Source organism: Xiphias gladius, chromosome 10 (genome assembly GCF_016859285.1).
Source record: "Xiphias gladius isolate SHS-SW01 ecotype Sanya breed wild chromosome 10, ASM1685928v1, whole genome shotgun sequence".
Lineage (NCBI taxonomy): Eukaryota > Metazoa > Chordata > Actinopteri > Istiophoriformes > Xiphiidae > Xiphias > Xiphias gladius.
The window spans coordinates 9,773,607-9,787,895 of NC_053409.1; the positions used below are offsets into that span (position 1 = coordinate 9,773,607).

Here is a 14,289-nt window from a genome sequence, read left to right on the forward strand (position 1 = left end):
GAAGCTGACCAAACAACTAGGCTGAGATGTTCCGGACATATGTTGAGGTGTGGTGAAGAGCACTGGAACATCAATCCAGCAAAACTCTGGGAATATCAGTCAGTCCGAAAGCCAGATACTGCAGCTCTGGAAAGGGTTAAAGTATATGCTGTTTATGTGTGTATGTGTGTGTGTGTCTTTTTCCTTCGTAGATTTAACCCTCAAAACGCCCTTCCTCTGTTCATTAAGCTGCTTAATTAGCAGAGAAGCTGATGGAAAGCTGATTTCCACCTGCAGTCTTCCAGCTGTTTGCTAGATCTCACACACGCACACACACTCCATCTTTTCATGAGAGCTGTTAACCTGTTCCTCCCTTTGCCACCCGAAGCATGCACATGCAAAAGTGCACACACGTGAACACAGGGAAGCAGCAGATGGATACCGACACCCCCTTGAGGATGTTCTGAGCCAGTGTCTCCTCTAAACAAAGTATCAGAGGATGTTTACACCACTTTTCTCATCTTAGAATTCTACACTGCCACTGGCAGCAGACAGCAAACCCCCTGGCATTGTCCTCTTGTACACACACTAATACTCAGCACACACAGGCACACATAACCACTCTTGTTCGCAGAGAGCCTGAATGCGGTGACATATCCTGGTTAATTTAAAGTCGTGTTGGACTCTCTGTTGTGGGATGTCTCATCTGACAGGAGCTCCAATTTGTGGAAAATGAACTGAGCTGACAGCAAGGGAGGCTGGCAGAGAATAGAGACTTCACTGTATGGGACAGAAGGATGATGAGGCGGAATAGGAGGAATAGAAGATAGATAGTGGGAGGGATAACCTTTTGAATGACTTGAATGTCACAGAACATTAGAGACACATTTTTTACACTTGTATTTCCTTCAGTTCTTAGTTTTAAACCTTTCACATTCAGATGTAGTACTTTTTTTTTTTTTTTTTTTTTTTTGGAAAAACACCTTCTGTCAAAAGTATACTTTTGTAAATTAATTTGGGTGAGTTTATGTGGAATCATTTTATTTTATTTTTTTTTACATGCAAAAATGTTCAGCTTAAGAATGTATTTGGATTCCTCCACTAAATAACCAATAGCTGAATTGTTAAAGAGTTAGAGTGGGATTGAGGGTGGAAGCCGACCACTAAACAAAAGACTTGACCTTTCACCCCGATTTAGAGCATTCCTGCTTAACTATAGTCCATCAGTCTATACCCTGAATTCTGCCGACCCTCTTTCCAATGTATTTCCAGACCGTAGATATGTGTTTCTGGTTAAAGCAGTGTACTAATCTCTGCTTAAAATAACAATTAAGATAAATTTATTTCCCCCCAACGGATGTTTCGTTCACAAATTGACTGCAGACTGCACTCCCCAGTGAGCAGGATAATCAATGGCATCAAACCATAAACGGCCTCCAGCCACGAGAATGGCTCCATCATGCTGTTTAGGAGAGAGGCAAGAAATATTGCATGCTGACTTAAAACTCATATTTGTCCCTCTGTCTTCCCAACGACTCTCTTCCTCCACCCCATTTGGCAGCCGGGCCCCATGAGCATCACTCGACCAGTGTGAGTTTTTCATCAGAGATGGATTATTTCAAGCAGTCAGTCTGAGATAAAATGCGACATCATTTATGTACTTTACATAGAAATCACATTTTGCATAGAAAGTTAAAGTGCCTTCCTCTGTCAGTTTAACACATAAATGGAATGCATCCATCTGAGATGCTTTAGCCAATGTGCTTGATGCATTTATGGTTGCCCTTTAATCATTGCTCTGATTTCTCTTTTAAATTGCACATTCAAAGTTCCCAGAGCCCAATGTGACATTTTCAGATGTCAACATGAACATTGCAGTCCCTAAAACGCTGCCGGTAGCAGGGATTAAAGTGAAATCCTTTGGCCATTATAGAAGTTGTTTTATGACGTAATGTTGGTTTAATTGTTCGCAGTTTGGCGGGGAGGATTTGTGTAGGGGACGTGGGTTTTGTCTCTCTGCTCAATAATGGCAGGGGAAAGGCCACCAGGGATAATGTAGACCTCACCCCTGGTGTTTGACAGCATTATCCTAAAGCAAAGCTGTGCTGATAAACTTTTTGAAACCTATGTCCCGACACACGCAGCAGTAGTACCTCCCGATTTCTTCCAGGTGGAAAACCTTCAGCTTCCACTATCAGGCTCGGCATTAGTTCAACAGTTGGACATGTGAATGGAAATTACGCTGAGATGCATGTGGGAGTTAACTGCCTAGATTTTGGATATAGAGGGATTTGAATTGGCTCTGGAGAGCTTGTTGGGGCCTTAATTGATCTTAATTAGGAGTCAGACCATTTAGCCAGGTGAAAGTCGACCCAGCACCCCTGCTCCCCCCTGCCTTCTCTTTCTTTCTCAGAACGTCACTTTTTTCATGTCTCTCAGTCTCTCCGACTTTTTGTTGACCAACCTTTTAGCTGTCTCCATCATAGCCAGACAAAGGGCTTTGAGAGGAGCTCAGACTAGCCTACGAGGGCTATTGTGTTGTTTAGCCCTGGAAAACGCTGCTGATATTGTGTCCTGGAGCTGAAGTCTCTGTGTCAAGCAGCCGGCTGATGAAAGACCATTCCACAGTTGCTTATACAGCATGGCATGGCCATGACTCTGAATAGCTATTCAGACAAACATGAATTTTTAAAGAATTTCTAAGGAACAACCAGATTGAGCATTCTAGTTACTCAGGCTCTCATGTTTTCCATTTGTAGGAGTGCTGCGTCCCTGAACACTAATAATGTTCACTGAGTTACTCAGAAATAAACAACTGGCTCGCAAGAGACTTGGGAGCAGCTTTTGGAACAGTCTGGCGCGCTCCGTCCATTTCTGATGCTACGTTGTGTTCTGGTGTGGCTTTCTGAATGGGTCCAGTTTGACTGTTTGACCACAGTTATGTGAACCATAGACAAATGGAGGCATTTGTGTGTTTTTAGACCGACGGCGGTCTTGAGTTTGTCTCTGCTTGGATAAGGCTTAGTCACAACACTTTGAATGCATTTTAGAAATTTTAATTCCAGAGAAGGTTTTGAATCATTTTCTTGTTGTTTTAATTAGCTTTTCCTTAAAATGAGATGCAAATTTGGCCCCTCTGGCCTCCAGAAACTTTCAAACAGCTTAGCCATGTCGCTAACTCTGTTTCCTCCTCTGTAATTTCCTCTTTGGCCCTGCTCTTTTTCACACCAAGCCTCTGTCTTCACTCACAGGACTTTTTTCTTATTTCCCTGGCTCACACTCACTCATCAATACACACACATACACACACACTCTTTCTGTCTCCCCAGTAGCTGGCTTCCTCTCTGGCCTCCTCCTGGGGTCATTGTGGTATTTAGGGTCAGACAAGAGCTCCAGTCATTGCGTCCTCCCCGGTGCCTCCCAGGCAGCGCTGAAGCCATTATACGCCAGCTTGTCTCACCCAATCGCCTCAAACAGCTCTGGAAAACCGCCTTGGCTGTAACGAGCCCTGCATCCTCCTCCTTGCCAACGGAAAAGCAGGATATAGGAAAAACAACACTGTGTAGTAGCGGAGCCTTTTTGCATTGGAGACTTGAAATGGATGAGCGCTATAAAACATCCTTGCTTCTCTCTCTGAGAGAGCTTCTCTGTTGAAAACGTTTCACTTTTTCCTCCCTGCTCTCTGGCTTTTCCTCTTGGCGCTCCGTTACCCAAGGTTACCCTGGGAGGATTGTGATTTGCTGCTGCTACGAAGCCGGGAGAGAGTTTCCACGTGTCCTCCAGTGTGTCTGGGTGTGTGAGTCAGATCCAGTGTGTGTGTATGTTGCTTTAAGACTCAACAAGCTTTCACAGGGAGAATCCACTTTGAGATCAGAGAACACCAGCTAGAGTTCTTCTTTGCAAGCTCTTCAAAGAGCTTTTAGATTAAAGCCCGGGCCACAGAGGTAAGGGATGTGTGTTCTTTGTTTAATTTTTTCTCTCTCCTTGTTTTTCCAACTTACCTCAAGAAGAGGAGGCGGGGGTGAAGAGGTTGCATTGTATTCCCTGTTGTTGAGATGCACAGGTGTGGGTTACACTGTGTGTTTGCATGTGCGAGCACTGTTTAGTTTCCACCTTTTATTTGTTGGAGAGCAGTGTGTGCTTAAGTTTTTATTTCTTGTATACACATACGCGGCACGTAGCCATGTAAATGAAGAACTAAGTGACCATTCACAATCTCAGACTTCATCACTTTTCTGCTCTGTTTCAGGGTTGACAGCCTAATATGCCTGACTCACATTCACTCATAAGAATAAGTGAGTTTGACTAACTCAACCATCTTGTCTAAACTTTGTATCTCAAGCTGATGTAGCTGGAGGCTTACTCTGTCGGAGCACAGTGTACACATTTTAAAATGCACATTTTATTTTCTTGGCATCACTCTGGAATTGCAGTGGCATACATGTATAAATCTTTCAGAAGGCTGCCATGTCATTTTTGGTCAGTAGCCAAGCGCAGAGCTTCGAAATGTATTATGAAAAGGTCCGAATGACACTTAACAAGCACTTTGATGAATGTTTGGTGGCTTTGGCTGAACCCACCACACAGTAATATGGGCTTTCAGTGAGTGATTCATAGATAGACATTTCTCCTCATAAGCAAACAACCGCAGGATACTTTAAATCTGGTTCATGTGACAAAACCTCAGCAGGAGACGTCCTGGTCTTTGGCTCCAATAACACTGTTTTCTCTTTCTTCTTCACTGCCCATTGTTGTTTTTGTGCTGAACGAACTTGTTGATTGTTTTGCATAAGTTTGAATTTAGGCTGAGTCTAAAAGATTGACGCTTAAGCACACTTCTCCTTTAAGAGCTCAGTTGTCAAAGCGCCAGAGGCAAGTGATAAGAGACCAGAAAGTCCCATAGGCTGTGATTTGACAGGAGGGAGGCAGTGCGATTGTCTAACAGTCACTACCAACAACAAATGACCTCATAATTTGTAGCTCACAGCCTAATAATTCAAAAAGCATGAAACCTTGTTGGTACGTTATTTTGAACGAGATTATTTTTGGCTGCTTTATTAGTCATTTGCATTGTTAATCTATTATTTCTTCTATCAGAACCACATGTTAACTTAACATTGTGTCATATGGTTAGCCCATATTTTCAGAATTATTGCTCAATGAATGTACGGTTTTGGGAAACGTATGAAATAGTCAAGTGAGATTTTAGTATATCCAAGGTTTTATGGTAGAGTAGGTTAAGACATAAACTGCACTAACAACAACATGCTATTAGTGTGTGGCTTAGTTCTCTGGGGGAATCACCGTGTGTTTCACGCTGCTGTGTCAATAGTTTGTTCCTCCAGCTTTGTTGACCAAGTTTAGATTCAAGGACACGAGGGTCAGAATTGCAAGCATAGTCCTCTGACTCTACATTTGTGAGGGAGAGGTTTTAGCTCCTGTTCCACAGATGCACGTTGGTCTTCATGAAGGAAAAGACAGTTACTTCCTTAACACTTCATGTAACCACTGTGTTTATACCATGTTGAGGTGTGACTCACCGATATCCCGAGCTCCAGACCCAAGACATAACCAGTGCCAGACTAAACATGGAGCGTGGGAGTCACCCAGGGGCAGCCTGAGAAGAATGCCAGGTCATGAGGTGTGTCGGGGAGCGATGGGGTGGCAGTTTGTCCCTTGGCCCCTGAGCAGATGGCATGTAGGAAACCCATTGACGAGAACAGAGGATCGAAGGGGTAGAGGGAGGGAGAGTTCAGACTGGGCACAGTGGTTTGCAGCTAAAAGGAAGACTTGTCTTGTTGTTCTCCCAAAACAGCCACACAATACCCCAGTTCAACTTGCAGCAGAAGGCAAACGTGTGTGTCTTTAGGTTTGTGTGTTGGCATGCCTTTGAGGCTTTCATACTCACAGCAAGAAAGAGTAGTGGTAGTGTCAAAAGAAAGCAGTCATCGTGACAAGTTCGACGACCAGCTTTATGCCGACTCCTGGTGTTGTCGGCAGCTGCTTTCTCAGTCTTTACTCCAGAAAGAGCATTGTTTAGTTACTCTCCATACATGTAGAGGTACTTCAAATTATTTTGCCTTCACTTACTTCTGCTTGCTAGGCTTATTGCAAGTTGTTGATGCTAACAGAAGTTGAGGGTCAGTTGGTGTTTGCATGGTGAGGGTTTTAGACATGGGATGTAAGGAGGAAATGGGGAATTGAGTGAGGAAATGTGCCAGTTTTCCCAAACGGTTTCCTAGGTTAATGAAGTGGACTCTCATGCTCATGTGACCCATGGCCCCAGCTCAACTAGCATGACAAAGCTGGAGATTATTAGTGTGTTATTGGCAAAAAGGTGCTTGAATAGGTAGGTTCAGGGTTATAGTCCCTTTCGGTATCAGTGCTGCTTGTATTCAATGTCTTCTTTCTCTGGTTCACCCTCTAACTTATAAGGAATGAAGCAACTGTTTAGTTAATCCACTGATCAGATCAGAGTGAAGGTTCAAGTTCATTACCAGGCCTGAATGTCCCCAGCCAAGTTTCCACTGCACAAAAATGCTACTTTTTCACACTTATTCTAAACAGCTGAAATAGGGAGAGAATAACTTCCTCGTGTGGCTCCTTGTCATGTTTTTTTTTTTTTTTTAACATTAGCTTGGATCTTTGCTCCGTCCTTGAACTTTGGGATCCAGTGCAACAATTGCTTTACACTTAAATCACTCAAGTCCCCTGGAATTTCCCTCTCAGCTTCATCTATTAAACACATTCCTTTACAGTAGTCCATTTACTCAGTATGCCAAAACTATTTAATCTCACTTCAGAGTCAAGGTGCACCCGTGCAGGAGCAGATAAACTCTTAATTCTGCAGATCACTTAATCCTGAAGGTTAGGGCTTTTGGCAGTTGGCTGTTTACACTGTAACCTTACACATGCTGTACGTGTGCTGCAAGGCTTAGCGGAGTTAGCACTTTTTGAAAGCCGTTCTGGAGAGTGAGCTAGATTCATGTAAGTGGGTTATATTACACACACAAGACAGTTGCACTGTTTCTTAGAAGATGCCCGGTGCCTCCACAAGGGCGCTCCTCAGCCGTTTCTGGTTTTGGATCCTGCCCCTGGACAAATTTGGTGGTGACGAGTGAAAAAAAAAAAAGGGAGCAAGCTAGGATTCCAAGGTTTAAAAATAAACAGACGGGCAAACTGTAGCCGGCTTTCGAAAACTTTCCCAACCCTGATCAAAGACGACGTCATTTACTTGTGGGGAGGTGGAAAAATGTGACTAATGTTTGGTTTGGATGCCTGATTGAGGAGAGTTAAATTTGGGGGGTGAGTGAATTTTTAAACTAGTCATACTGAAGCGCCAGGGTGGCACTACTCTACTGTGCTGTCTTGTACATTACAAAGCTGTCCATTGGACCTGCTTGATACTTTAGGGCTGCATAGCTTTTGAAAGGAAATATTTTCATCTCTGAGATATTGGCTGTATCATTATTTGCAAACCTGCCAATAAGAACAATGTTCTTTCCAGACACAGAAATTTTCAAACTACTAAAAGTCAGACAATCTCAGATAGGGGAGGAGCCTTATTTCTGTTTCAGCATTGCATTGCCTTCATTTATCACAGTGAGAAACAAGTAGTGCTGCCTACCAAACACTGTCCTCTCTCAAATACTGGGGATTAGGATCTGCTCTTTAACTGGCACACCTGTTATCAAACATGGAACTCATTGCCTGAAGTAAATTACGGTGCTGTGGGAAGAGACTAAGCACTAAGTCAGCTTCTCTCTGTGTGTTTCAGATGAGCCTGACGACGGAGGAATTAGTTTATTTTGAGAAATGAGGCGGAGAGAGGCGTGCATAGGACCTCCAATCTGAGACAAGACTTTCTGACAGGTGAGTCTGAGAACTGTGGCCTTCATATCTGGGTTGTCAGTATTATTATGCTTGATTATATTTTACCCCCCAATTTTAAAATCTGTCCCTGGTATACACATTAAAATGTATCGATTATGTTTTCACTGTAGCATACAAGTACGGATGGATGTTACTCTCTCCTCAGATATATTGGTCCTTTTTAAAATGGTCATAATTAAGTCATTATTTAAACCTGCATTTTTTTATTAATACAGAACCTTGTCCTAGGTTGTGTAGTTAAACTGTTTTAACTCTTAGTATCCCTTTCACATGTTGTAGAGAGGTTTGTTTTAGTTCCTAATCTATTTGGTGTGTTAATTCAAAGATTTATAGACTGTTGAAGGTATCTACCTGGACCTATTATGTAATCCCATCACAGACAGACAAAGGTGCAGTACTGTGGCTTAACGACAGTAGTGTCCCAGCAGTTGATGTGCTTTAACATTCAACCCTGTAATGAAATGTCTGTCTTGTCATGGCTCACCATCAGTGTTGCTGACAGTCTGGAAGTGATTTTTCATTGTCCTGAACTCTGTCACACATAACAACCATGACAGCCTAAAGCCTGTTCATCTGACTTGACTTTTCTAGAGAAAGAATGGAAGAATGTAGTAAAATGAGACGGGGGTAGACCAAACAGGTTAATGACCAGATGTGACAGAATTACTTATAACTATTCTCTTTGAAAGGCATAAGGAAGATATTAGACCTGCTGCTGTTTTACTCTGGGAACAGCCAATGCAAATAAAACAATTATGTGTGTGTATAGTTTTATTTTATGAGAGTGTAGTCATATTGTTTGAGTAATATGTTAATTTCATATCTCTGGCATTATTAAGACCTGGCATTATGCCACACCATGTCATATATATTATACTGCATTATGTGTGAGTAACCATGCATAATTCGAGCATAATGCTGGTGACATTATCGTTTTGCTTATATTTTTATTTTTTCCAGGCAGAGATGGGAAATTCAGAGAGTCAGTACAGCATCCAGGGCCCCAAAGGCACCAGCTTTGTCTTCCCCGGGAAACAAAAGCCATATTCACTGAAGTTCCGTTCAGCCAAAGACGACACTTTGTCACCCCATACATGGTGGAAAAGCACCTCTTTAGGCTCAGGGTACAAGGCCAGGTGTGTTGGCCGTGGCTGTTTGTCCCCTACTAAAAGCCGACAGCCTTATTCTACTCGGCACTATGACTATGTATCCAGGGGAGCGAGAAGCAGCCCAAGTGACCATCGGTGGCATCGGTCCCCAGGATGTGGTATACGAAGGCGTCATATGTCAGATGAGTACGAAAACAATCCGTATGGGGCTGAATTCAATGGGCACACCCTGAATGGACACAGTGATGAACATGAGGTTTTAGAGGAACAGAGCAGCCCACGGGTGGTGATCAAGAAGGATGGCAGTCTCAGGGTGGAGTTCACCAACACCTCCGTAAATCCCCTCCTCCTGGACGAGGCCTCTGGCCCTGTACAACTCCTTAAGTTCTCTCCCAACCTGGAGTCCGCCTCCACTCCCAGTCTGCCCGGTTCCAGTGGTAGTAGGCAGGATGGCCACCGCAGCGGTCCCCCAGCAACCTCTACTTCCTCCACAGCCAGGACCAGCAAGGGAAGCTCACTGAGCTCTGATGGCTCATGGTATGACTCCCCCTGGGGGCCCAGCACAGAGGTGTGTGAGCAGGACCAACCCTGCTCTGCCAGTAGGACTCTAGTTCACTCCCCCATCCACCAGCTTCACTCATTCACTGAACAATCTCCCCCTGTGTCTATCACAGACCTCTACAGGGACTCCACAATGGCTGCTACCTTTCCCACAGCCAGGGACCTGTCCTCCCAGTTACAGGAGCCTTCACCAGGCCAGAGGCCACACCGAGCCTCCTTTGCATCCGTCCTGGATGTGCCCTTGGAGGAAGCTTGCCCTGAGGTTCTGCAATACTCATCATATACCCTGCCCTGTCGCAGGCCCAAAGCCCACACCATGAGCGAGGGCCTGGATCAGTACCCTAACCAGGAACAGCACCAGGAGCAGGGTGTCCCAGATTGTGTCTTCCACAAAAAAGACTCTATCAAAAACCGCATGCGACGCTTCAGTGACTGGACAGGCAGCCTCAGCCGCAAGAAGAGGAAGTCTCAGGTAGATTTGGTCACTTCTTTACCACTCACAGGGTTCATAAAGGGATCTTATCTACATGGTATGTAAAACGTTAGGTCAGATAGATGTGGTGCTTGTACGTGCCCCATAACGTAGAGCCCTCATAGTTTAAGCAAACAGTACATAAATGTATCGCTTTTTTATTGTGGTCATCTCTAGTTCCCCCATCACTAGCAACAGCTTATTTAATAGAAGTGGGCATAAGTAACAACCATGCAGAGTTTTCTGTCTGGCAAGGTTTATTTGATCGTGAGCCACAGCGGTTGTCCTGGCATGGCCAGTAACCAACCACCGTCCTGTGGTCCTTAGCACCACAACACCAGCTGTCTGAGGACAGAGCACAGTGGGGCGGCACAAAATGAAATTTGTAAGGCAACCAGTGCTGGGTCTTGTTGTTTTTATGTAGATGGAACAAGGATGAGAGGTACTACATATTACAATGTAAGACATGGATAATCCTCCGAGGACAAGAAGTCAGGGGCTGATGTACAGATGCCATAATGCCTTTATCTGGGTGGGTACATCTGAAGTATTATAGTTTACTGATTGTTTATGATTAGTTGTTGTATGTACTGTACTTGTAACATGTTTATGTGTTTAGCTCTTTTCTTTACGTTCAGATGTACATGTTGGCTATAGGGGTGTTGATCTAACTGAATAAGTGTGATTTTAGCCTTAGTGGTTATTAGCCCAGGCTTTGCATTTTATTCAAAAATGTTCTCAAGGTTTCACATTAACGTATGGCTGATCGAAACGTATAGAAATTTGTAAATGGAACAGGTTCTGTAGTGAAAATCTAACATATGAGAGCAGACAGCAGACAGCTGATATATACATACATACATAGATACATATACTACTGGGAAAATGTATACATATATAAATTTTCCCAGCAGTAAAGTGATACTTGTTCCATACAGGCACAGGTCAGAGGAGAGATTGAAAATAACCACAGCGTGTCTGCATGTTGCCTGCACAGGCTTTTAAGAACCATGTGATTTTGTCCTACAACCACTACATTCTTAATAGCTTTAATTTGACATAAAACATTTGTTTAAACTGAGCCTGAACTCGTGTCCCTCTCTGTCTTTCAGGCTTGAAAGCAGTTGTTTCTGCATTAATTGGTTTAGCTTTGCCTTGTAAAAGTTTTAAGAACACTGTTTGGGCACTGCCAAGAGAATAGCTTTAAGCCTTGAGAGGCTCTGTTAGAGAGAAACTAAATCCTAGTTGAAGATTTAACCCCACCCCTCCTCTAATGTTAATGAATGACTTACGGTTGTTCTGGCTGTTGTGTGGTGCAGATTTTCTGGGCCCCCCTCACGGTCCTTGGAGAGTAAATCTGCTTATAGGGATTGGTGTTTAGTCAGTTGGGTCTGACCGAAGGAAAGAATAGAACAATCATTGTATTCAGATGGCATTTTCTTCTGAGAATTTGTGAGCTTCTCCTTGTACTTAAATAACAGATAATGCTAAGTGAAATATATGAGCTACTTTGCCTTGACACTGTCACCTGACTCTGTAGTGAGGAATACCTAGTAGACAGGCAGTATTCATTTTGAGTGTTACACAGCTTTCACTTTACATTTGTAATTTCTGCCTTTAAATCTCCTGCTTGACATAATGCCATGCTAATCTATGGCCATTTGTGGATGCCCAACCAGTTTTGGGGAGAGACTATCACCCACAGATTTACTTTAGTCTTTGTTTCCTTATCTGGACATAAAGGTGACAGGAAGTTGTGTTTTTTGCCAACAGAAATCCTCAAGAAACTTTTAAATGAGGTGTAGTCATTCAGAGAAAATAAAATGCATTGCCAAATCCAGGTAATGGTGACAAATTATAACAAGCTGGGCTCTGTTTTTAGAGACAAATGCTAGGAAGACCAAATTTCCATTAAAGCCTGAAGGGGGTTTCATGCAAATTAAAAAGAAAAGAATCCGTGTTTGACAATTGGGATTTTCTTTGGAAGTGACTGACAAGGCCTGCAAGTTCACCTCAGAGTGGGGAGCTTAAGATTGTCTCCAGACTGATGAATTTCCTCAGTCCTTTAGGGGGCCATTTTGTTGACTGCCACACCTCCTTGGCATAAACCTCCAAGGGCTGGTCACTGTGCCTCCTTTCAGCAGGTCATCCAAAACCAGGAGCACCTCCAGCTCTGGTTCCCCTCCAGGGCTCTGTTGTGGGTTTAAAGGTCACACCATGACCCTGATGCCAAAGACCAATAACCTGCTTGTAATGAAAGGCAGCTGGAAGAGCGTGAGGGAGATGTGGATCAATTTGGGCTGTGGGAAAGCTGACGAAAACACGCCCCCATCCACATTAGACATTTTCCTACTGCTATACTATACAAATTCGGTGTATTTCTTGGTGGCAGTTGTACGTAATGGTTAAACAAAGGCTGTCTTTAAATGAACACTGTGGGTTCAAAGGGTTCATTGCTGCCTTGTAGCTAAACAGGATCTCTGCACTGTATGGTTACAGGATGTGAGAAGAAAAAAATCTGAATTGTTTGCTAACTAATGAGAAGGGACTGTAGAAACGGCATGAAACGAGGATTGGATGGAGAAGACCTGGACAGAGCTGAGTGAGACACAAACAAAGATGGAGAATGAGCTCCGTCATGACATCACATACTGTGTGTCTGCATGGTGAGAGCACTCCACTCTGTTGCCAGGGGCAGAATCAATGCTGCAATCTAGTCAAGTGTAGGTAGGCTATCATTAGGCATGAAAGAGTGCAATTCCATCAAGTGTTCATTTGGGGAATTGGGAAGCCACAGCAGACCTCAAATGACGCGGAATTGTGTGAGCCTGGAGGGTTCCAACCTCCCAGGTGCCATTTCAGGAAATTTGTCCCACTTTCTCAGCCCTGCGAAAGATTTAGAGAGTGTAATGCAGACTTTGAAGTAGGTTTGAGTGGTTTGACTAGTTTTTTCCAAAAGTTTCTCCTGCAATTTTGCAGTGCCTCCGGGTTAATTGAAAGGAGCTCAGTTTAATTTTAGTCCCAATGTAAGCTCACATTTCTTGCTGTATATACAGAGGTGTGTCTACCGGCAAACATGGTGTGTTTTGCATACCTGTAGATGGGATCAATGAATCTCTGAACTAAGTTTGAAATTGCCAAACTAGCCCATTGCCAACTAATCAGTAAAACTGTTACCTGTCATGAAAGTCTCATCCTTCCCCCACATCCTCTGTCATTCCTCTCATTAATACCCCTCATACTCATCATGCCTTTCCTCCACCTTTTGTGTCTTATCAGGAAACCAGGTACAAGGACCTGAACGATGCTTTTGACAGTGGAGTTGATGGCCTGACTGCAGACACCAGCTCCCCCTCTCAGGTCTCTAGCCTCCTGTGGTTCTCAGGAACCTCCAGGGCCCAATCTTCAGGAGCCATTCACCAAACAACCAGCGACGCCCTCCGCCAGAACATTTATGAGAACTTCATGAGGGAGTTGGAGATGGGCACCGGACAGGGAGGGGGAGGAGGCGAGAGAAGAGACCCGTCCACTGGCACTGAAGAGGGGGAGAGCAGCAGCGAGTCGGCAGAGGGCTCCCTAGAGCAGCTGGACCTACTGTTTGAAAAGGAGCAGGGGGTGGTCAGACGGGCTGGCTGGCTTTCTTTTAAACCCCTTGTCACCCTTCACAAGGACAGGAAGCTTGAGCTGGTGACCCGCCGCAAGTGGAAGCAATACTGGGTGACCCTTAAAGGTGAGCATGTGTCTCGGGGTGGAGGAGGAAATATCCCAGTCCTGCTGAACTTCATTTCTTAGTTGTTTTTTACAGGGACATTTTGTCTCTAAAACAATAGGTAACAGTTGTAAAAGCCCCAAACTCTTACAATCTAGAGAAACTTGACTTGATGATGTACACTTTCTTTCTGCATAATTTACTCATGACGTTTGTGTCCATCTCTTTGTCTTTGTGTCTGTATTTCTACTCCCTCTTTTCCAGGATGTACGTTGCTGTTCTATGAGACTTATGGTAAAGGCTCTCCGGAGACGGAGCTGTCGCCTCGCTACGCTCTCTTGGCTGAGGACAGCATTGTCCAGGCGGTTCCTGAGCACCCCAAAAAGGAAAATGTCTTCTGCCTTAGCAATTCATACGGAGACGTCTACCTCTTTCAGGTAAAACAGATCAGCTGACACAGTTCTCCATATATGACATCTTCCTAAAATCCATTGCACATAACTGGAAAAGTTAAATCATGAAATATCTTGGACACACGTATCTCTGTCAGGCCAACAGAGTGGCAC

The 14,289-nt window shown here is 43.9% G+C and overlaps 1 protein-coding gene across 3 annotated transcripts in view; it reads left to right on the plus strand.

Moving 5' to 3' along the window:
• Positions 1 to 14,289, plus strand: part of tiam2a (TIAM Rac1 associated GEF 2a) — a 69,081-nt gene that overhangs the window by 14,010 nt on the left and 40,782 nt on the right. For all 3 annotated transcript variants that reach the window (XR_005708253.1, XM_040137571.1, XM_040137572.1), the window contains exons 2-5: positions 7,757 to 7,851; positions 8,833 to 10,014; positions 13,294 to 13,744; positions 13,988 to 14,160. Coding sequence is in view for 2 of the 3 variants with exons in the window: in XM_040137571.1 (XP_039993505.1) it covers positions 8,839 to 10,014; positions 13,294 to 13,744; positions 13,988 to 14,160 (1,800 nt within the window). In the remaining variant the exon portion in view is untranslated. The remainder of the gene's footprint in view (positions 1 to 7,756; positions 7,852 to 8,832; positions 10,015 to 13,293; positions 13,745 to 13,987; positions 14,161 to 14,289) is intronic.